Here is a 23773-nt window from a genome sequence, read left to right as displayed (position 1 = left end):
TACTCCATAGGAAGTGCCGCTTGCGCCTCTCTCTCCACAAGAGAAGGTAGCCTTCGATGAAGGCTTAGATGGCACTTGTCCAAAGCCAACCTCGGGTGGTGTTTAGTGGGTAGGCACTTAGGTTTTATGTGAGTCCCACATAACCAACGCAGACTTAGGCTGCGTTGGTATATATGAGCATTCACCACCTCCCTCCTGTCGCTATCCAGGAGGGTAACCCTTTCTTCCCTTTGCCTGGGCGCAAAAAAAACAAGAGGCTCACGTGATAGGAAGTATTGAGGCAACCGCCCGTAAACATCCGCAACAACATGGGTCATGAGATGCCTTGCTGGCCTCTAAGGTGGGAGTATGTTCTTGAAGTAACAGTACTTGTTGTAGCCTTGTTTTCCGTTTAACTGACGCTTTGTTTTCCTGTTAGTTATCAGTATGCTTTGTTGCGGAATCGAGCGAGCGCTGAGCTAGACACTGGTAATATTTCTTTAGCAAGTGTTTACAAAACAGTCTAGATACAGATACCGCTACACGGTAAATGAGAATTGCAACTTTCTACGTTGCATAACGGTCTACGCTCGCTCCGCGGAATGGTGTCATAGTCACGAAAACAGCCGGCCTGTGAAGGGTGCCGACTGCCGACTGGTCCACGCCGACAATTATTGAACTGTTGCTTAAGTAAGCTTCGCGAAAAGTAAATGAATGGTGGGTTAAGTCTATTTAAGTGCCATATAAACACAGAAAAAAAAATGCTGTCGGGGCACGGGGGAATAGAATAGAATTATATTTATTTACTATAGGGAGTGACAATAACATAACATATGGCAACAACACTGTGTAAACGGGACCATCAGTAACAATAGCAATAAGACTTTTAACATCGAAAATAATTTCTTATGGATATTCGGAATTTTTTATAACAGGTGGGCGAAATAGTACATTAAGAAACAAGGATGGTGGAAAATAAGTTAAAACAAGGATGAGCCGAAGGCAAGGGTTTTTAAAGTCACGAGTTTGCATAAACCTACACCTAATACTTTCTGAAAATTATTTTTTTTAACAACGAAACCAGGCAACGAGCTTACGCGTGCGTATACAATATACAGCCCATTCGATTTTTAATTAATATTTAATAATATAGTTGTTGAACATAGCGTACTTTTAGAGGCTATACTTATGATTCGAAAATCAAATCACAGTAAAAGAAAACAAAGAAATTCACGACCGGGTAAAAAATATGCATTTATCTTTTCTTTACCTGTAGGTCTACTCTAATTCAACTAAAAACGAAGTTTCGGATGTTTCCTACTACGGTTCCATTCGTTTCGGAGTTTCGTCCTGAACGTCATTGCTTGACATTTCGGATTTCTAAACCTACTCTAATTCATTTACGATCCGAACGAAAATATGAAGATGACAGCAAGATAATTTATTGAAGTAGCCGTTACTTTGCGGAAATCCATAATTATTCAAATGATTTGAGTGTTCTTTAGTGTAAATTCCGCCAATATTTGTCTTTAAACAATTCGACACGTATTTCACCTCTACACGAGGCGAACTACTACTCTCAAGTCTCGACTTGCAGTCTCGTGCCAGATTTTGGCGACTCAACATATCCTGAGGATGCCTCGTGTAGAGGCAAAATACGTGTCGTATTGTTTAAAGACAAATATTGGCGGAACTAACACTAAAGAAAACTCAAATCATTTGAAACCAATGATGTTACCTTTTGATTTTCGTTTGTGTGTATTTTGTTGCAAATTGGCTTAAAATGGTTTCAAGAATGCTATTAATCGAGGCTGCTCTACGTGAAGAACATTAGAAACGTAGAAGAAACCGACGCCGCTCATGCAATCAATTTAATATTATTGAAATTCCTGACTTAAGAGTTTGTAGGAAATTACAGAATGCTATATTTTACATAACGTATGTATCAAGGGTGGTATTAATATTCCCGAGTTCACAGAGGATGAATTCCAATGTAAATGAAGCAGGCGGGTTCCCTCTTCATCAGCTGCGTCTTCACCTCAAGCTCTACAGGCAGGTCGAAGGGCATGAACTGCATTAGTACAACTGTTAGAAAGGATAAAGGTAGAACTTTATCTTATTTATTCCGTTCTAACAGTAGTGGTAGTCCTATCTTTAAAATAAATTTCATTTTTGTTATAAAAAGTAGGTATAGCTTCATCATCGTATGTGCAGCAGCAAAAGATGTACCTATAAAAGGATGGTAATATGTAGTAGTAGTATATATGGCAATACTTTAAGTGAAAAAAAAACACAAATAAATATATAACCGATATTTACTTGAAATAAAAAAATATTTATCTGATAGAAAAAACCAACGATATTTTAGTGATAATATGTTGTTTTACATTGAGCTGTTTACCAAGAGAATAAATAGTTCATTGTCATTTTGTTATTGAAATTATCGATCAAATAGCGTTTTTTTCCTCTCCAAATGCTCTCTCTCTGGGGTCGACCTCTCATGTCTGAGGATCGTTGTCAGCGTTATGGATGCATCTGGAGCGGATGATCTGCCTCTAACAACCTTGGAGAATTTGGATGATCCATCTTGTTGGAGAACTACCGCGCGATCTTTTCTCTAAATCGAAAATCGAGTTTACATCAGATCTCGACGTTTTAAGGTCTAGGAAGCTTTCCTGACAATTCCGCGATGGTGTCCGTACGTCTGTGTGTGTGTGTGTGTGTGTGTATGGATGTATGTAAATTTCTTATAACTTTTGAGCAGCTTCTTTGGATTGGGACCGGTACATTTTGGGAATGCCTCAAACTTTAGAGCTTGTATTCATTGTTTGTGTAGGAATACTTCGTGAACATGATGGTCGTGGTTAACAAAACAATGATTTATTAGTTCACGAGTTGAAGCTTGGGCCAGCCATCATTCCGAGTTAATTATATATATAAATATATGAGTTCATTATCCTACTAATATTATAAATGTGAAAGTTTGTATGTCTGGATGTATGTTTGAACTTCTTTAACGCAAACACTACTGAATGGATTTTGATGAAACTTTGCAGTAATATAGCTCACACATTAAATCTAAACATTTAAATTAAATAGGAGTGTCTGTTTGTAATACTGAAATAACAGTTTTTTACTAAATATATATTATGAATACATATTACACACCAAAATAACATTTTTTACAATTTTTGCCTGTCTGTCTGTTTGTTCCGGCTAATCCGGCGACTTTTACTGGCAGGTAGCTGATGTAATAAGGAGTGACTTAGGCTACGTTTATTTTAGAAAAATAAAGCAATGTCCAAGAAACGGTCTAACTCTAAAAATAAATTGTATGGCAAAACAACGTTTGCCGGGTCAGCTAGTTAATTATAAGCCAAAATGCTTCGCGTCCTATGATTCGGCCGTACAAAATCAAATAATGTGTTAAGGCTATAAAGACACACATAAACGTCAGTGACTTTTGAATACCTTTTCATTGAAAAGTCACTGAGAGACAACAATGACCCGATCAGATGGAGGTGATACTAGTGGTTTCTATTCCTTTATAGATAAATACGTTAGCGGATTCCTTTAGTAATTGAATACTTAAGGCGAAGAGTAAGCAGAAAACACGCAAACAAGTTGTTTTTAGACAAGTTTTGCGGTGAAAATATAGCATTTAGAGATATGAACACTATCCTGTTACACATACCCTTAAGTCTTACTTGTAGGTTGCTAATGTTTGCTGTTAGTTAAACTTAACACTCCAGAGCTATTATGAACTACCAGTTTTGTTTGCAGTTAAACAAGTTTTTTCTCGGCATGATGCATTTGTTTAGTATACTGCTCTCATAAAAGTTGTTCTTATAGCTTTTACTTTTTTGTGTTGGTACATTTATTGAGATTAGTAATCAATAATGAGGATTGTAAGCAATTAAACTGTTTGCGCCTGTTAAAATGTTAAATTTTCGACGCAAGAATTTTGAAAATATTGGCTTTGTTACATAGGAGCCCTGAACTCATATCGCTCAAGGTCGCCGGCATTTAGTGTCGCCTTAAAAACTACTAGTCTATCGTTCATGATGCTAACTTGTATAAGATATATTTGACGTTGTCTTGCAACCCATAACACAGGATATATATGCCTAATTTGGGGCAAGATAATTTGTGTAAAAAAGTGTGTCAATATTATATTATTATTATATTTCTGTATATTTTAAATATTTCTGTAATGACAAAATCGACCAATTATAAATCGATTCTCTTCCAAACTATTTTATAAGTAATAGGTTGTAAAAACCGTACAATAATCTATAAAAAAATTATAAATGCACAAGTCAGTATCAATTTGGTTGTTCTCCATTTCATGCCTGTTATTTATGAGATCGATAAAATTTAGTTTACACTAATATTTAATTGAGTAGGTAGTATTTATACCAACAGCTGTGCTTATAACATTCAATTCAGGCGCGCTATCACTTAAACACTCAAACAACAGCAAAATATTATATAAGTCTACTTTCTGCCAATGGAAAAACATGGAGAAAAGCTGTGTTACGACGCCCGAGCGCGCTCTGCCATTATGGTGTTAGAGTTGGTACTGACGCCGGCCACCCGCGCCGCTATGGTCACGTTGCGTTGTTTATAAACACGCCATAATACTCAGCGAAGCTTGTTTCTAGTTTCTCTTCACAACGGAAATATCGCACGCATACACTATTGGCATACACCGGCTAGATAGACTCAACATGATCTTCAACATGAGCACACAAAGCTAAACGTCCGCGAACGTACTACGAGTATCTACTACATTCACGTATATCTCCATATGAATTGAACTCTAACGTCTACTTAAACTTGTTTTAACTTTTTTTACGTCTTTCTAGAGGCAACCTTCCTTAAGAAAACCGAACTGTAAACTTTAACAAACAGGCAGCTATACTTCATTAGAGCAGCCAATATTCGATTCGATAATGAAAAGACTATTGTTGTCACTTGTTAATCGTCATCAACGGGAGTCGAGAGTCCCAACGATATCTTGGTAAACCTATGTTAGTCCATAATATATAAACTGGCATGCACTTACACAGCATACACTGAATTCGACTCGAGTTGGACGCGAGAAGAGAATGATCGTACAAGTGCAGTGACGGAATGACATGCTCACAGAAGTTTTCATGGATAACCTGTGATGATTCGCCATCAAATTGGTCCTATTTCATATTTGGTTGCTAGTTCTTTTGTCCTTACATAACAAACTTGATCCAAGCCTGATAGCACTACTGTTTCAGGCGCGAGATGATTTTCAAGGAGCGGTCAAACCGAGGTTGAGACCTGCCACAGATAAGCGACGAAAATAATGTAATGAAAAGTTCCATAACCTGGAGAACCATATGAGAAACAGACTCATCAGCGTCATCATAATCATTCAGAGAAAAACCAATCAATAAGAACTGGTAGGTTCCAAAAACGGACCGCATCGCACATCAATCTGCCTACCTGTTGTGCCGGCACGGCACGGTGCTTCGGAGCAGGTGTGGTGTTACGATCCTAGAGGAGCGTCAACGTCAACCAGGTGGCAGTGCGGATGTGAGGCAGAAACAATAGTGAAGATGATCTTCCACGTGTAGGATTCGCCTTGACGCAGTAGCCAGTTGCGCCAGACGATACATTAAGGCAAAGACATTCGACATCGTGGGCGTTGAGATCGCCAGTATCACTATCTCCGCGGTGGGTATCTGCGCCAGTAAGAAATTTGAAAGATGTATTCAATCAGCCAGTCTCTGCTTTATCGCTTTGGGATCTGTACAGGTATGCATAGATTCGCAAATTCGTCTTTCCTTCAAAAATACTCAGGCCTCCAACAACAACAAAAAACCCTGAAGTACAGGATAACGGACAATAAAGGAGTGCTCTAGTTATACCCAGGATATAACAGCCAATACATATGTAAGAATCATCAGCCCTAAAGATGGAAGGGGGCGGTAATTATTTAAGTCCACGGAGAACGGGGACAAGGGAGGTTTGAGCCTCTTGCTCCGCTTGTCCGAGTCAGCTCTGTTTTGACCCCTCCAGAGTACGCGGGCAACCAGGTTTCCACCATCACGTCCTTTTTGGACATTTAATTTATACCTAATATTAATTGAATTAGGTGCTAACTTATCAAAATCCTTAATGTATCTATTCTAATGCTTGTTTATAACTGAAAAACACCTTGTTGGTATGGTATTATTAATTGTTGGACTTCTATGTAAGTAAATGTTTATGATTTATATTATTGTTTATCGAAATATTACGAAACCTAAAATACTAAAATACCTGGCATTGGCCTGACAAGATTAGTTTCAAGGCCGTCAATTGTACCTACATTACTTAGTGAAAGTTTGGTTAGATTTTCGAATGAAAATATTTTAGATTGTATGAATACGACATAAAATTGTAAACCATTATTTTTTTCTATATCAAAGCATTCTTTTGACTTACGATTTCAGTTTCCTTCCAGTTTAGAAAATTGACCTAATTTCATTTTCACTAACACGTAAAATAATCACACACACAGTCTGAAAAATGTATATAGTAATACTGTACATTTAATTACGAATAGTTCATGTTGAAGCCAAAAACACCCTTCTAATTATTTGCGAAAAAAATGAAATCAAAATAATTTCAAGACTACAGACACGAGTCATTTATTTCAAAACGTCACTACTCACTATTGAAAACGAAACAGTTTGCGCCATCTGTTGGATTTCATTTAATCTACTTAAAATGTATTGGTCTTAATAACTACAACAAAAACCACTAGATTTCTATCATTTACAAAATATTGGAATTAGCTGTTTTAACTTAATATTTAAAATGCAATGTTTTGTTTTTATGGAACAAATTTATATTTCGAAAATAAAATCAACTGCCAAAAATACTTTCGATTTGTTTTAAAATAACCTCAAACTAGAGAAAGATGTTAGTGGTGTTATCTGTGGTATAGTTATAGACCTTGTTAAAACTTTGCGATTGTTATATAAAACGACAGATGGCACTTCTTTCTATTTGAACAATTCGTAAAACCAGTAAATATACCTACGTACACCTGCGTATAGAACCTAAGTACCTATCCATTAGAGGATGTAAACGTAATCCTAAAAACTAATCTGCGGGACTGGCTACATAAAAATTGAAATTTAATTTAGTATGAAACGTGCAGTGATTTGACATAAGTTTATGTCAATCTATCAATGACTACACGCTTCATACCATTGAGTGAATCGCTTTTTTCTTAGTTTCGCTAGACTGGTATCTGTCACAGAGTACTTTATGAAACCTACTTGAAATAGAGTGTTAGCTCAAGCCATAGTTGCTCGCGGTAAAGCGCTACCTGCATTTCGAGTATGGAAACTTTTTCCATATAACGTGTATATTATTAATAAAAAGATACATATATATTATCACTACGTAATATACTTGTAATTTTATAAATATTCATTGCTAATATTATAAATGTGAATGTAGGTTTGCTTTTTACGCTTTCATGCCTAAATTACTGAAACGATTTTGATGAAATTGAAAACAAACTTGGAAAATGACATCCCTATGAGGGCATAAAAGGATTTATCGCGAATAAGAGGTTTGGAGGGCTGGAAGTCTGTATGGAAGTCCGTTATTATTAAAGATGACACCATAAAACTTTGCATTTAGGAATTGATAATAAATAAATAGGTGAATATTTATTCTAGCAGGTATTGAAATTTCGATCAGTATGGGGATATGAAAGTTCGTATAGAGTTCAAACAAAGTCACGCTTTCACGCCGAACTTTGAATTCGAGTATACTTGGTAAAATTTTGATTTCTAAATCGATACAGTATATGCAACATTTAATGATATTTAAATAAAATATGCACATTATTTAAAAATTGTTTTATTTCATGTAGTTTATGTTTTCTACAGGAAACTGGGTACTACCTACTCTACTTTGATAGCAAGAATATTGCTCTAATTTATATAGAACTAGCGGACCCGACAGACGTTGTTCTGTTATAAAAAAAACTCTTGCGGATGGAATTTTTTTAAATCCGATTAAATTAATTCTTAGCTGATCTCTACTTGGCGAAAGGAGACATTTCTTTTTGTTCAAGGAATAGGCCCACCACGAAATGTGATGTATAGTAATGAAATATATATTGATTTATTCCTTATAATCTCTAGATTACAATGATAAATTTAGTTAGAAATGGTCTAACCGGAATACTGAGAAATACGACAAAATGTGAACGTCAAACTAACCTAAAATCATATATAAATGTTAGTAATAAGCTATTACGTAATATCTTGACATAAAACAGAAACGGCCAAAATTAAGTAGGAGTGTAAGTAGTAGGTACTATCTGATATCAATATAAACAGAGCCTGTAGGAAGAGTAAGGATACAGCTGATAAAAGATGGTTTACAATGATGCATAGAACAAAAATGTTCATCACACTAGTATATTAATAGTCCCAGGCGTGTGTACACCGACACCCCAATACTTCAGTTTAGCAGTAAGGGCAATCACCATAACCACTATACCAGAAACCTTGCCAAAAATACTTAACAACCATCATTGTAATTTCAAAGTCGTGTCTTAAAAAAATAAGTAAATACTATTGAGGTAATGTTTTGTACACTGTTTATCATAATAGGAAGAAATAACACATTGTTTATATAGTATAAATATTTATTAGTCATCATCATTTTTAAAATCATCTTTTATTATTAGAATCTCATCCAGAAACGATGCAGGTGGCTCAGTCTCATCTTGATGCCCTGCCCTAAATACCACCCAACAGACATTTCATGTTCACATCAACCAACAGAATGTCTACCCACCAAACCATTGCAACAGTAACCGGCAAGATCAGCTCGAGTATTAGAAATCGATGGGTCAACCAGATAAGTTTTTCTAATTGTGTGCCTTGATTGTATCCTACCCCGAAGAAGGTACTTATTTTGAAAAAAAATTGTATTCTCCGGAGGCCCAGTTCAAGTCTCCAGGTATCACAGACACTAATAATTTATGTTTTCGCACATTACGATGAACGTACTGCACAATTTACACGACTCTCTGGAGTATAATATGCTGTAAATGCGATATTAAAATCAATGAAATAAATTAAATAATTATAATAATGCAAAGAAAACTTTCACGCAACTCGAAAGAAACGAAAAATACGGAATTCTGTTTTGACAACATAAAAATGATAGATGCACAGTTCACAGATATAGACTGTCTATATTACTTTATTCGATTGCACGGAAATATTAAACTATGTACTTAATGCTAAATTAGTATAATCTCTAAAATAATAATTGAAATGAGGTTCATGGATCCAATACATATTTGTTACTTTTCAAAAGCCGATAATCACTGTTACCACCACATTTTGCAGTAATATTTTTTATTTCCTCATATGAATGTCACAAATGTTTCATTGTACGCATTTTATTGCCATGGTGACCATAACTTTATACAGGAAATGTATCAAGCGTTTGCCTTTTTATTATAATTTCACGAACCCGGTTAGATTTTCAAACAAAATATGGCCTGTTGACAATAATAAATTAATTACAATTTTACTAGCATAATACGATTAATAAACATCTCCATATCCAGTGGGCCCAAAAAAAATGTCTCTTTTCAAGTCTCTACGCCTTATGGTTCCAGAGATATCATGATGAGTGACTATATACGTGGAAATCTTTTATATATATACTAGCTGACCCGACAGACGTTCTGTACTTAATAAATTACTGATTTTTATGAATATGTCAATAACAATTATTAATTAACAATAATTTCATAACATCAAGAATTATTATTTCGTAAAATAAGCTTTCAGATCTTATAATGAAATTGTTTCACAACAGAACTGTCAAACCGTGCGTCAATAGCCGGGTCTCCACCGAGCGCACACGCTCTAGTGCTTTTTTAGTCATCTGAGTCTTGGTTCGGTAATACATTACAATAAAATACACATATTTTATACATCAATTTATTAATCGGAATTTTAATACTGTATTACATAGAAGAAATGCACTTCCTAGAAACATTCAGAAGATTCCCTTCGGGACAGTTTTAATGGAGTTATTCTCCATTTTAACATACATTCAACCAAATTTGAATTATTAATACAAACCTACTTTTCAGTTGGCTGTACTTTATAAATAAATTATAATGAAGATCTGCATTGCCACATACCTAAAATCTATGCATATTTTTCATAAACTGTAATAATTTGAATAATAAATTCAATTCTTAATAAGGTACATAGTAAGTTTAGCTTTATGGTAAAGTATAAATAAAATTTTGCAAATCAACAACAAATAATAAAACCATTTTCATAACGTTCTTCGTATCACTGTCACAAATATTCGTTCAACTTAAAATTACCACATTAAAGAAGAGTGGAACAGCATCAAATATTATTTCAAGTTGGTGACGACGATGTTTTGACACATATCCAACATAGCGAATAATAAATTTTGAAAAATAACAGAAGAGACTAATAATATATCAATACAACTTCAGACATCTTCATTCAGTCAAAACGGAACAAGTATAAAACATTAAAATAGAATAAAATAATCATAATCAGTCTTGTTTAGAGAAAAGTTTCAACAGTCAACAATGCGACCAAACTGTTGATGAACGCGTATTGATACGTGACGTAATAACATTTATTATCACGATGCAATGTCAGATATGATGTCATTCCTTCCCATGGACATAACTAGTACATATATAAATCGCCTGTTAAGCTACTTAGTGTTATTATCACAGATGTTTAGTAGAGGTGGGTGCAGTACTTTGTACACGAGACATACCTTGACCGTACACGACGAACGTTTTCCGATATTACGCTCTATCTATTCTAGCCCGGCCGCCCTACTTCCAATAAATTATCTTTGTATAACTCCACAAAACTAACAACAGGACAGGCTAGAAGTCATCTTTGAGATGAACATATGCATAATTATATTCTATCATTGCAGTCTTTCACTTATATAATGTACATAAAAATTAAACCCCGTATCTGCCATGTCCAATACGAGACCCACAAAATATTACTCACCACTTACAAAGTAGCATTGACCCGTTTCTAATATACATACATCATGTCCGTGGATGCAGTCTACTTAGTTTGGTTTTAGATACAACTATTACGTCCCTATTTTAACTGGTACAATTGTCGCCTCCAGAAAAAATTGACAAATTGGAAAAACAAATTATTCATCCTTATAACTACCATTACTTGCAATCACTGAACTCTTTCCAGTTTGGGAAACAAAATGTCATTGGAACTCAAGACATTGTCTCTCTTGTTGAAAATTCTCCAACAGGCAGGAGTCAACATGTATGGTATGAATTACTAAAAACAATATTACTCGAACTGCACACATGTAAGCAATCATGAATCAGCCCGTGAACTGTATATGACAAGTGAAAGCTTTGTCCAAATCTTGCGCTATGAAAATAGTTTGTTAGTCAAAAAATATATTTTATATAATATGCAGGAAAATCACTATCCCAAAACTAAAGGTATGTGCCCTTACATATTAAAAATTGACCAACAAAAACTTGCTATAGTAATGAAATATCACAGATTTTTATCCTATTTGGACAGTAATGGGCGTCTACAACAAATTATTATTTTTTTGTACCAATTGACGGCGTAACGACTAATCGTTGTAGCCCTTAGAGCCCTTTATAGACCTAGTAGGAATTACTACAAACAATATGAGATACATATCAAAATTGATACAAAAACAAGATGAAATTACTTAATTTACTACAAAACGTACCATTGCTTGATTGTATTGTAACGATCAAATGTTTTTCTTAAGTTAAATGTATATAAGATTTTATATTTACATCTTTTTTGAAGATATGAATCCAAATTTAAGAGATTGTGCCAACTTCATCATTTTCTATAGGCATAAATCTTAATGTAAAATCTAGATTTCGTAAACTATACTATATCCAATGATCCAAAACGTGACTAATGTTATACAAAAGAAAAATATTCACATTCTATCTGGCAATACAGATTTGTCTCATTCTATGAAAAGCATATAAATTTACTTATTACTAAATTGTCCCTCATACTTTCACTGGTTAATGATAACACAAATATTAAAGAGAAATTACATTCAGAGAGATTTATTTAATAAAACCTTTCCCTAAAATTTTTATCATCTTCTAATGTTTCGTGCATTTCGTACATCATACAGACATTTAAAACAAAAGGCACCCAAAATACATACAAAGAGGGTACCAAACACCAAACTACGCTAACAGTGATACAATAACCTAACGGTGGTAATGACACTGCTCATAATTAATCCACCATTTATTTGGACTTTCTTTAATTTAGCCATATTCACATCAATTATTTAGAACGGGTTAGCTTTTACCACATCAACTAAGGTGTTGTAACTTGTATGGAAATAATGTAAAATACAGCCAATAAAGAACAGTCCCTAAGTCTAAGACACTTAAAAATTAAAGTTTAGTAATTGAAATTTGATCTGAAGGAGAAATCACAAAATTGTAATTGTAAATAATTGTCATTCCCGATCACAAACTAATATTCAACTTAAGTTTCCTATATGACAAAAACGATGCAATAATTTTGCAAGATTTCGATCAGATCCAAAGAATGTCATAAAAAATTTTAATATTAAAATCAAAGTAGAATATTGAGATAGATTCTATGCTGGAACTAAGTACAAATTCGAACAGCAAATATCTTGTCTTCAGAATCAAAAAAAGAAGTCTTAATCTATTCATAATTTGTGTTCACAATACTGAATGCCAGATGAAACAAGGATGAGCTTTATTGATAATAAATTGTTTTAATACAACTTGTATGTTATTGAAGTATATCAGAGATGAGATCCACTGAGATGACCAATTACTACATAAAAAATATAGTATAGTATTTCAAGTTCTAGAATCAGAGTAGAGTTATAAAACCACACAAAGATGCAATATTATTTAAACACTGACATTCAAGTTAAATTACTATGAAAAAAATTGATAAAACATCTGGCATCCTGGTGATGTAATACATTTACTGTTGTACGGGGGCAGCATAGAGCATAGGTCCGGGTGGCAAGTGGGCATACTGCATGCCTCCACCTACCGCAGCCTGGTAACCACATGGGCCCGCCCCGCCAACACCACTGGCGAAGTATTTCCCGCCTGTTGACCAAACCAATAATAACATAAATATATTATTTAATACAATTGTCCAGATTAAAACAATATCCAAGACTGATACATTTGTATTCATAATAGATATGTTTGTTTGTAGCTACTGGAATTCAAAGTTCAAACCAAGGACCTGACTACATGGTCTTGGCCACAGAGAACTGGAGGAAACACTTGTCAAATCTCAGTTTGTAATATCAATATAATTAATAAAATAACAAAATATACCTACATTTATTACACAACCACATTTTTGCTTATGTTGGCAACCCACAAATTAAAAACAAGTTTAATGACAAGAAAAAATTGGTATATGAACAATTAATGTTTGTTGTACTAGTTGACTTTGGGCCATGTAAAACTTTGTGCTTTACACTTTGTTACATTGTAATATTTTAGGAATACAAAGGTTTATGTCTATATTCAATTATTTGACTCTTATTTCATCAGGATGTAGACATTTTTTCTTTAATTTGAGGCAAGATTAGAATGGTTAATCATCAATACTAAAAAGGGATTGTTACCCAGATGTATTTTAGGGTTGTTTATTGAGGACTAATTAGAGTTAATAAAACGTTTAAAATAAAATTATAAAGTATTAAATAAAATATCCGTTTGTGGCCATGCTAAGTTATTGATGACAGTTATGCTTTTTGATATTTTTTAATTAATATATAAAAGTCGATATGTTTTTATTTATTTACCCCTCATATATTTTGATTCCAATATGCAGGGCCTGCTTTTTATTAATCTACAATTATAGATTTTTAGCATAAATAAGCTTACAAACAAATGTGCTTGTGAAAATGTTATTAGTTTAAATTGGTGTCTTATCTACTCCATTTTACGCCATTATACTTGTCAGCAATAATAATACGAAAATGAAATCATGCTGCTTACCAATCATTTCCTGGTGATGTGGATGCATCTGTGTATAATGAGGAGTAGCAGCAAAGTGGGGTGGAGGTGAACCAAATGAAGACCCAGATCCATTAGACTTGTTGCCGTTAGAATTGTTATTGCGATACTGTTGGCCATTGTTACGATTATCTGTAAATATATTTACTTCTTAATCAGGCTCATCAAATCACAATGAATGTATATTATGTTTATAAATAACAATTATGATCTTGATAAGAATATTATCTTTAGGCTTCATGCGTAAATACATACAAATATAAAAAATTTAGGTGGTAGAAGTTAAAAATCATATAGTATATTATTTGATTGACATACTGTTGTATTGACGTTGGCCATAGGCATTCTGGTTGTTGTAAGCATTTGGATAGCCATTATTATAGCCTCCTTGGTATGTGCCCATTGAATCAAACACATTAGGGCTTGGGAATGGTGGCGGCTTCTGATAATTATTTTGCCTGTTGTAGCCTTGATTATTCTGATTCTGATGTGAAAATCTTGGTGGTTGTTGAGTAAAGTTTTGTTGTGCCATGAAAGTGTTATCATCGCCTGATCCATTAGCCATCTTCATATTCCAAGTATTGTTATTGTTCTTCTGACGAGGCGAACTTGATCCGCTATTATTTTCCTTGCGTTGTTGCCACCGGTTTCGACCTAATAAATAGAAAATTTTAAATATATTTATAATTATTATACAACAAAAAACACAACATTAGTTATGGGAATCTTACCAGAACTACTATTATTGTTACGCGCCATGTCACTTAGTTTAGCAGGTGGGTTCTGTCCTGTTTCCCGTAACACTGCAACAAGAGCGCGAGCCTGACGCCCATCACCAGTTGTGAAATAAGTGTAAGCTGTACCAGATTGTTGGCAACGTCCTGTACGCCCTAATAAACAAATACATCATTTTGGTATGTTGTTCATATATTTTTTCAATACATCACATACTGCAACACTAATACAAACCAATTCTATGAATGTAATCTTCAGAGGAATTTGGATAGTCGAAATTAACAACAAATTTCACATCTTCCACATCCAACCCACGAGCTGCAACATCCGTAGCAATTAATATTGAAGTGACTCCATTTCTAAATTCTGTAAGGACTGCATCTCTTTCTGGTTGAGACTTGTCGCCATGAATAGCTAAAGCTTTGTGTCCATTGCGCCTTACTGCACGTGCAATATCATCAACCTATAAATAGTTACAGTTAGTTGGTTCTAAAAATTATAGAAACATTAACTTTTTAATGATGATCCTTACCTTCTTTTTGGTCTCAACAAATACAATAACTTTATTATCTTTTTCTGATGCAATTTCCTTCAGTAGATTACTGAGCTTTATTTCCTTCTCATGTTCCTCACAAACTTCAATGATTTGTTTTATGTTGTTGTTAGCAGAGAGATTCAAAGATCCAATATTAACTTTAATATAATCTGTTAAGAAGTCTTCAGCAAGAGCTTGGATTTCCTTGGGCCATGTAGCCGACCACATTAAAACTTGACGATCTGGGCGAATTTGCTCAATTATTTTTCGAATCTGTGGTTCAAAGCCCATATCCAACATTCTATCTGCTTCATCCAATACTAAATATGTGCACCGACGAAGGTTAGTGGTTCCCCTCTCCAAAAAATCAATAAGTCGTCCTGGGGTTGCTATAACAATCTCTACTCCTCTTTCTAAGTCACGAGCTTGAGGTCCTTTGGGAGAACCTCCAAACAGGCAAGTATTTCTTATGAATCCACTAGCACTGTATGCCTGAGCTACTGATTGAATCTGCTGAGCCAACTCTCTTGTTGGAGCTAAAATAAGAGCAATAGGACCATCTCCACGTTGGATGTGCTGTTGATGAGCAATATGCACTGCTGCTGGAAGCATGTAAGCAAGAGTTTTACCAGAGCCTGTAGATGCAATTCCCACCATATCACGACCAGATAGAGCTATTGGCCATCCTTGAGCTTGAATGCCAGTAGGTTCTTTCCAACCCTGATCTTTAATAGTACTTAAAATATCATCAGGGAAGTTCCCCTCTTCAAATTTTTGACTTGGCCGTGGTACATTATTTCCACTTACTGTTATCTCCTTTGCAGCTCTAAACTGTTGCACTTCATCATCAGTACGGCTTTCAACATTAGCATGTGGCTTGTAGAAATTTTTCTGGATTGGCTCTAATTGAGACATGTCCCATGTGGGCTTCACTAATCCATCACCTGGGTGTTTTGCCTTTCTGCTTTGCATTTTGCGATCACTGTAATCATCATGCATCTTCTGACCCATGTAATCTTCTACAGTATTAGGACGCATTGAACCTCCAGGATTGTTGTAATTTTTGGGTCCATAACCATTTTTCTGAAAATTGCCCTGTTTGGGTCCTCCAAAATCATCTTTCATATTTAAATATTGCCCTTTACTTCCAGATGCCTTATCACCATCAAAATCATTTCTCATGTGCATAGGATTATTGTAGAAGTTTTTTGACCTAAAATCTTTTGGGCCTCCAAAGTCATTTTGATGTGGATTATCATTTTTATATCCATTAAAATCAGGTCTTACTCCATTGAAATCATTTCTGGGTCTAAAATTTTTGTTTCCACCCATATTGTTGTTATTGTTTCTGGGGACAAAGCTTTTGGGGCCTCCAAAGTCGCCTCCAACCCTGTTCATATATGGAACTTTGCCAAACTGATCTTTCCTTTCACCTGGATGAGGTCCGAAACTATAATAAAATAAAATATTTTTGTTTATTGCAAAATATTATTTAGTAATTTATTGTTAAGTCAATAAGCTTAGTTATAATATTATATGAGCCCTCATCTTGAGTATTCAGATCAAAGATTTTAATTCTAAGTTTGTTTTACATATAATCTCAGGTGATTATTTTATTATTATAGAAACAACTACAATTACGAAACCATTTCTATTATTTTTAAGAAATGAACAATTCTTTTCGAGTCTTAGAACAAGCCACAATAAACTTATCCCATATAGTCTTATTCTATTATAGAATTGTTGTAAACATTAGAGTATCATGATAACAAACCTTTGCAAATATTTTACTTTTGAAGTGATGAAACAGTGCTACACATGAAGGGTAGTCGATAAAGTCGCGCATGCTCGGAAGACACGTTTCAATGTAACGATTCCATTAGACTATTACCCATTTATTGTAAGGGTTTAAACTTTAACAGTATGAAATAGCCGTTTTGTACTTGAAAATACAAAATTTTATTTTGCCAATTGAAATTGATTGCCAAAAATGAAAATTATGTCATTGCCAAGTTTCGGATAATTTGATTTGATGCCTCTCAAAGATCTCTAGGGAAAGATCATATTTTATTTGTTTGCGGTAGAAAGTCTAAGGCATTTAATAATTCTTCTTTATAAATTTTTTACCGCGTAAATATTTTTTCGAAATTTTTCGAGTATAAATTGTCTACGTGTACGTCAGCTAATTTCTTGTATAGCCTAACATGCACACAAAGAGTAATATAAGTATAGGATGCACACTACGAGTGACATAATTCTCGACGAAGACTTTGCATTGTAGAGTAGACAAACAAAGATGTTGCCGTTTCACATATAACATATAAACGATATTCTTATGTTGCCACCCCGATTTACTTTAAATATTTAAAAATAATTTTGTTTAGAACAATACAGAAAATTCTCAGTATTCAAATAAACGTTAAAATTAATCCATCATGCATTCTCTATGCAAAGTGGAGGTTAATTAGGTATGTGCTATGTACTGTAATTTTAACATTTTATTGGCAGCAAATGAAAAAAAAAGACTAGTTTGGAGACGGGGCTGACAGGCCGCCGAAGGTCTTAGGCTCAAAATCCTCGGCAAGTTGCTCCACCACATAAGGGCCATGGGCTTAGCGATCCGCCAGAGCGAGTGGGATTGTCCATCGGCTAAATCAAAGGGGTTTAGTTGAATTTTACGCGCCTCTCGCTCTTCGTATATGGATTAAATATTGTTATAATAAGAAAAAAAATTAAAATATCTTCGATAAACGATTTCGTCCACAAGTGTAGGACTACAAATCACTATTGTCAAAATTCGGTAAAATCTGAGCAAGTTCGAAAAATACCATACATATTATGTCAAAATTACTTTTATCTCTACCTTTGACGTAAGGAGACGAAATAAGAATGCAACTATGTTAGCTTCAATAGACGATAGAGATAAGACGGGAAAATTAGTACAGATAATTTACTCGTGCTGCGCATGCTTCCTGCGCGTGCGTACACAGGATTTGGAAGGGTTTCCAAGTAAATGTTATGAAGAGAAAAAAAGGTTTCCCGAGCCATATGAAGTTTTGTTACTATGGAGCAATAATGGTGGAAAAAGCATGAGTCGGGCGTTCTCACGAGTTTTGCCATTATTGTTCGAAGTTCAGTTTCAAAGGCATCTGTTGTTGCTTGACCTGGATCTGACGAAGCTGTAGGGAATAATGTGAGTGAGACCACCAGTCATTTTTTGTGTAACCTCAAGGGTATTGATACGGTAGTAGACCTGGAGTCAGCCTTGCAATTAGCATAGGATGCAAGTTTGTCCACCAAAATCTCTAGATCTCTTGTTCCGGTTTAACATGGGAGGAAACTTCAACGCGTGTTTCTCTCAGTCAGGATCAGTGTGCAACAATTTTTTTGTGGGTCAACATCATCAAACCTGGCTGATCAAAACGAAATCTAATTGAGGAGTGTCAGAACATAACCTGTTATTGCCATAAAATCTTTTATTGCGGCTTTTCTTTGATAGAATTCTATGTCCCCGTTTTATAATAAGGTGCAAGTTATTTCTTACATGACATAGAAAGATTAGAATCTTTCTACCAACTAAGTTGGTTTTAAGAAATATTATCTGGACCTGATGGGCGAGATGATAATGGAGATGAGCAGCTATGTGAATGTCTAGAAGTTGATCAGAGTCAAGAATTAAGAATATAATTTTTGAGTCTGATCAACTTCGCGACATTTGGTTAAATATAAGGTTAATATTGTTAAATAAAAGCTTAATATGATTAAATGAAAGTTTCTTAATGTGACAATTTGAGAAGTATATATTTTGTTTTATTTCAAATATTGTAAATTTCAGAACATAAGCTGATATTTCCAAAACCCTCCAAATGAAAACATGTTATTTTCAAATTATTTGAAACAAAACATGACCCTTTTACAAATTCCCTTCTAAACCTGTTATTTGCATTTTATATTTTAAGATACTACCTTTTTATGTAATTTTAAAATCTTGCAAACTACAAAATATTTAAATACGACCCCCTTATATACATAAAGTTAAAATTTACAATATATATTTAACTATAAATAAAAAGTTCTTTTTAAATACCCAAAAATAGTTTATGGTGAAAAAAACAGGGTTTGTTCCGACACTTCAATTAATCAAAACGCATGGTGTGGTCATTAGTTGATATCACGGCAGTACGCGTATTAATATATATATCTCTACTTTTAAGGCCGAATTATAAACATTTGAAAGCAATCCAATATTGTAATTTTTTTAGATGTAGAATGATGTGGCAGTCATTTTACTCTACATTCTCTCACCAATTACTTTATTATTTATCCAATGTTAACCCTTTATATAAGGTAGAGGGAATATTTTTATTATTATTACCTACTTTTCCATTTTTTTTATGCAAAAGGAGTACAAACAAGCGTACGGGTCACCTGGTGTTAAGTGATCAACGCCGCCCACATTCTCTTGCAACACCACAGGAATCACAAGAGCATTGCTGACCTTCGAAACCAATTTGGCTTTGCCCTCCAGATGACCGCGAAATCGACAATCTCTCGAGTTTTCGAGACCCAGTATTCAGATACTAGGTGAGGCTTTAATTAAGGGAAGTGTTGTCAAAGTGAGGTGACACGACAAATGGGGTTTTTTCAGTGGTATACGCGCTATAGGCTATGTTTTTTTTTTCAAAATTAGGGATCCGTAATAAAATTGCTATTTTGTAACACAAGGTGTAAAATCGAAAACCTATTTTTGCGTGCGCTGCAAAAACTTTTGACAATAGAACAAAATGATGTACACGCTATAATATAGGCAATATTTTATTACTTATAAAACTATCACGTGAATTATACTTTATATGGCAAAACAACATTTGCCGGGTCAGCTAGTATATAATATAATATTGCCAACTTTTACACAACTTATCTTGCCCCAAACTAGGCATAGCCTGTACTATGGGTACAAGACAACAATATTTTTAATGCAATATACTTACGTAAACATACATAAATACATATAAACATCCATGACTCGGAAACAAACATCCATATCCTATAAATGATTGCACCTACAGGGATTCGAACCCGGGACCTCTAGCTTAGTAGTCAGAATCACCATTCGGCTAGAAGTATATTAATAACATTTTGCAAATTCTACAGTATATAATGGCTGGTGGTTGTGGTGGTAATTATATTTCCTTTGCCTTGCACATACATATAATGGTATTTTTTTTGTTATAGATACATTAAAAATGTGTAGAAAGAAACTGACATATTAGGATAACATCAACAAATTTTACTTTTTATGGCTCACCTGACAATCCGAAGTGTCAGATGATAATTTCTAATGATCTGATGAGTTTATACAAATCAAAACAACAACAATTCAAAGGTTCTTAGAACACATTGATGAGCCTAGTCCTGGGCTACTATCACCTACACCAGAAACACTTGAGAGCCTAGCCTTCCTTGTAACCGAGAAAATTTCAGTTTCACTATTAAACCTAAAATTTCTCTTTAAAGAGATTACCCTAGTCAAAAGCCCAAAAACAGGCCAATATTTACCCAGTTCCACTGGTATGCAGCAGACTCTGTCAAGATCAGAATCACCAGTAGATAAAACTCATAATGAGTCAGAAACTGAGAATACAAATGATGAAGAGGAGACATGCAAGAAGACTAAGTGAACCAGCTCTCAAGTAGACTAAGTCTTTACAATGAAATTCCATTGGCATCTCATAATGTTAATATGTTTAAAAATATATTCATCATCTATATATCTTCATCATCTGAATATAAACAAAGATATTTATAAGCTCAACAAAAGAATTATGGTAGTTGGACACCATCAGTTCCTACTTGTCTTAACAAGTAGGAACTGATGGCTTTCTTTAGTTATAATAATAACAACTACAATATCCTGCCTTCAATTGACCTTTATTAGTTTTCAGACCCTGGAATCCAAGTAGACAAAATCAGAAATATTTACATCTAAATGATAATGCCGAAAAGCCAGTACAGTAACAACTAAATAAACTTTATAAAATATGCCTGTTGTTGGATCTCATAAATGACATATATCAAAGACTTCCTCACCTCAAAGTATTGATGAGTCAATTTTGTTAGGATGGTCCTCCATGAAGCAGTACATGCAAAATAATAATGGTGCTTCTGTGGTACTTTACTGGCTGGCTACCTATATGAATTCTACATCTACACAGGAAAGACAGAAGCCTGATAAAAAGGATTCAAAGTTGTAAAGGGGTTGACAGCAAAGCTAAGTAAACCAGGAGGCATTTCATATCATTGTGACAGTTGATAATACCTTCTGTAAGTATTTTATAATGAGAATGGCATCATTGCTACAGGAACCATATAAAGACACAGAAAAGATCTTCCGAAACTTTTTAAGCTTTGGATTGGATGTATCCAATACAAAGCTTAAAAAAAGGCAGGATATATGTGGAGTCAGAGGCAATTTATATCTTTCTTGATATGGATAGATACTAAAGATGTTATAATGAAGAGTAATGCATTCCCCAACCAAATCTTTTGAAACACTTGTGTTACAGACTAAAAATCAATAAACTGTCCTATAGTCATATACCAAAAGAATGGGAGAAGTAAATCCCTTTGACCAGATAGGTAAAGGGTACCAGGTTCTCAGTTGCCAGGCACAGTTGGTGGTTCAACATATTAAATTTTCTTTTAGCTACCAGTGTGATAAATACATAGTTGTTGTATTGTCTAAATACAAATGTAACAAGTCTTACCAATCTTGAATTTCGAATATCTATCACTAGAGATTCTTGAACAGAAAACAATCTGGTCTGATAATGTCTCCAGAAAAAACCTATTTATCAGAGAACCACCAAAAGTCTATACATGTTGGTGCCAGAACTAGTGGAACTGAGTTCCGCTGTGACCATGTTTCATGTAATTCAACTCTGCAGACCCAGTATGATGTTAACAAAAGGCACGCACTGGCTGTTAATGTGCCAACTCTGCCAAGATATGTCATGTTTTTTTAGTACTCATAATATGTATAGTTTAATAGTATATTTTATAAACAAAATCAGTATCATAATCAGGAGGTGATTCTAATGTAAGTACGCAATACATTAGTAATTACTCAAATTTTTTTAATCCTGTACATAGTAGTACTAGAGTTGCCAGCCCTATTATACAAAATAGAATCCTACTGTATTAGAGTCCCAACTACTATATTTCTGAAAAAGTATACAGCAGGTCTTCCACAAAAGCCATTATTAAAGAGTTTGAAGTTGAATATTTTCTATTTCTATAATGAATGACAGTGCTAATGGCAGTGGTACTACTACTCACTACTACAGTTCAAGGATGGCAACAAGTTCTCAGTAATGCTTATTCCACAAATATTTTAAAAATAATAATATAATTTCTGTAATCATTAAAATGGCGAGGTTAATAGCTATGCAATAAAGGCTTAAAGTAGCAAAAATCAAGTAGGTAGTAGGTGTGTGGGTAACAATCTTTAAGAACTACTATTATTGGCCGACGAAGAGGTGGCAACCCTAATAGGTACCCACCCCACCTCAGGTTTTCAAGAATGAGAAATGTAGTCCTTTTAAAAAATCAGTTGAAAGATTGCATCAAACCAATACACTAACCCAATTCAAGCATCTTGACCTTTGATTATTTTAATAATTTTAAATGGCATTGACAAAGCACGACACCTGGAACCTGGTGTCATGGTTTGAATATATACAGAAAAAAAACAATTAGATTTCCAGTGGAGCACCTAGATAAATTAACATATCGGTACCAGAACCACAAAATAGTTCAACCTCGTTTGTGACTATGGAAAAGTAGGTACAACAGCTGGATTAGTTTTCACAAAATGGCCGCCAGTGCCACTTTCCCATATGATTGATTACTCAATAACTCAATAATCCACATTAATTAAGAATAAAGAAATATAGCTGAATAAACATACATAGGATGCTGAGCGTGGAAGGTGTTATACTGCATGTTGATGTTGCTGTTATTCCTTACGACCCTTTAAAATGTGGCGTGGAGTCGTTGGAAAGTAGAAGTAAATCTGTAACAATTGAAGGGTGTAAATATTATTAATATTGTAACCGCCATTAAAATGAACTAAATAGAAATAGTAAACAAAATTAACAACAAATTTAAGCAGAATAAACTCACCTCTCAATTGAGAGAATTTAAAAAAATCTGATTTTTGTCATTCACCTCTTCCACCTCACGGACCCGGTGTCGAACAATTGGATGTGGTTGAACAAGATGGCGGATGCTTTCCGGATTCTATAGAGTATAGACAGGATGCTAGAGCTAAGACCAGAAATAAGCCATAGACAATATTTTAACTTTTGAAATAA

The 23773-nt window shown here is 34.3% G+C and overlaps 1 protein-coding gene across 1 annotated transcript; it reads right to left on the bottom strand.

Moving 5' to 3' along the window:
- Positions 1-9975: 9975 nt before the first annotated feature.
- LOC126970139 (uncharacterized) lies at positions 9976-23723 on the bottom strand. Its single transcript, XM_050815879.1, has 8 exons — positions 23583-23723; positions 23368-23472; positions 15396-16848; positions 15098-15326; positions 14860-15018; positions 14447-14782; positions 14111-14260; positions 9976-13201 (listed from the first exon to the last, which is right to left on the bottom strand). The coding sequence occupies exons 2-8, from the start codon at positions 23400-23402 to the stop codon at positions 13071-13073; spliced, it is 2493 nt and encodes an 830-aa protein (XP_050671836.1). The 5' UTR covers positions 23403-23472; positions 23583-23723; the 3' UTR covers positions 9976-13070.
- Between the last annotated feature and the right edge of the window lie 50 nt (positions 23724-23773).

Source organism: Leptidea sinapis, chromosome 20 (assembly GCF_905404315.1).
Source record: "Leptidea sinapis chromosome 20, ilLepSina1.1, whole genome shotgun sequence".
Classification (NCBI taxonomy): Eukaryota; Metazoa; Arthropoda; class Insecta; order Lepidoptera; family Pieridae; genus Leptidea; species Leptidea sinapis.
This window is presented reverse-complemented; position numbering and strand designations above follow the sequence as displayed.

Bases quoted from the DNA above. Each gene is read 5' to 3' on its own strand.
- LOC126970139 (XM_050815879.1), bottom strand. From the start codon at position 23,402: ATGCAGTATAACACCTTCCACGCTCAGCATCCTAT. The intron at 16,849-23,367 runs GTATGTTTATTC...ATTTTATTATAG, and splicing joins TTCCACGCTCAGCATCCTAT to TTTCGGACCTCATCCAGGTG. The intron at 14,261-14,446 runs GTATGTCAATCA...ATATATTTACAG, and splicing joins TGGCCAACGTCAATACAACA to ATAATCGTAACAATGGCCAA.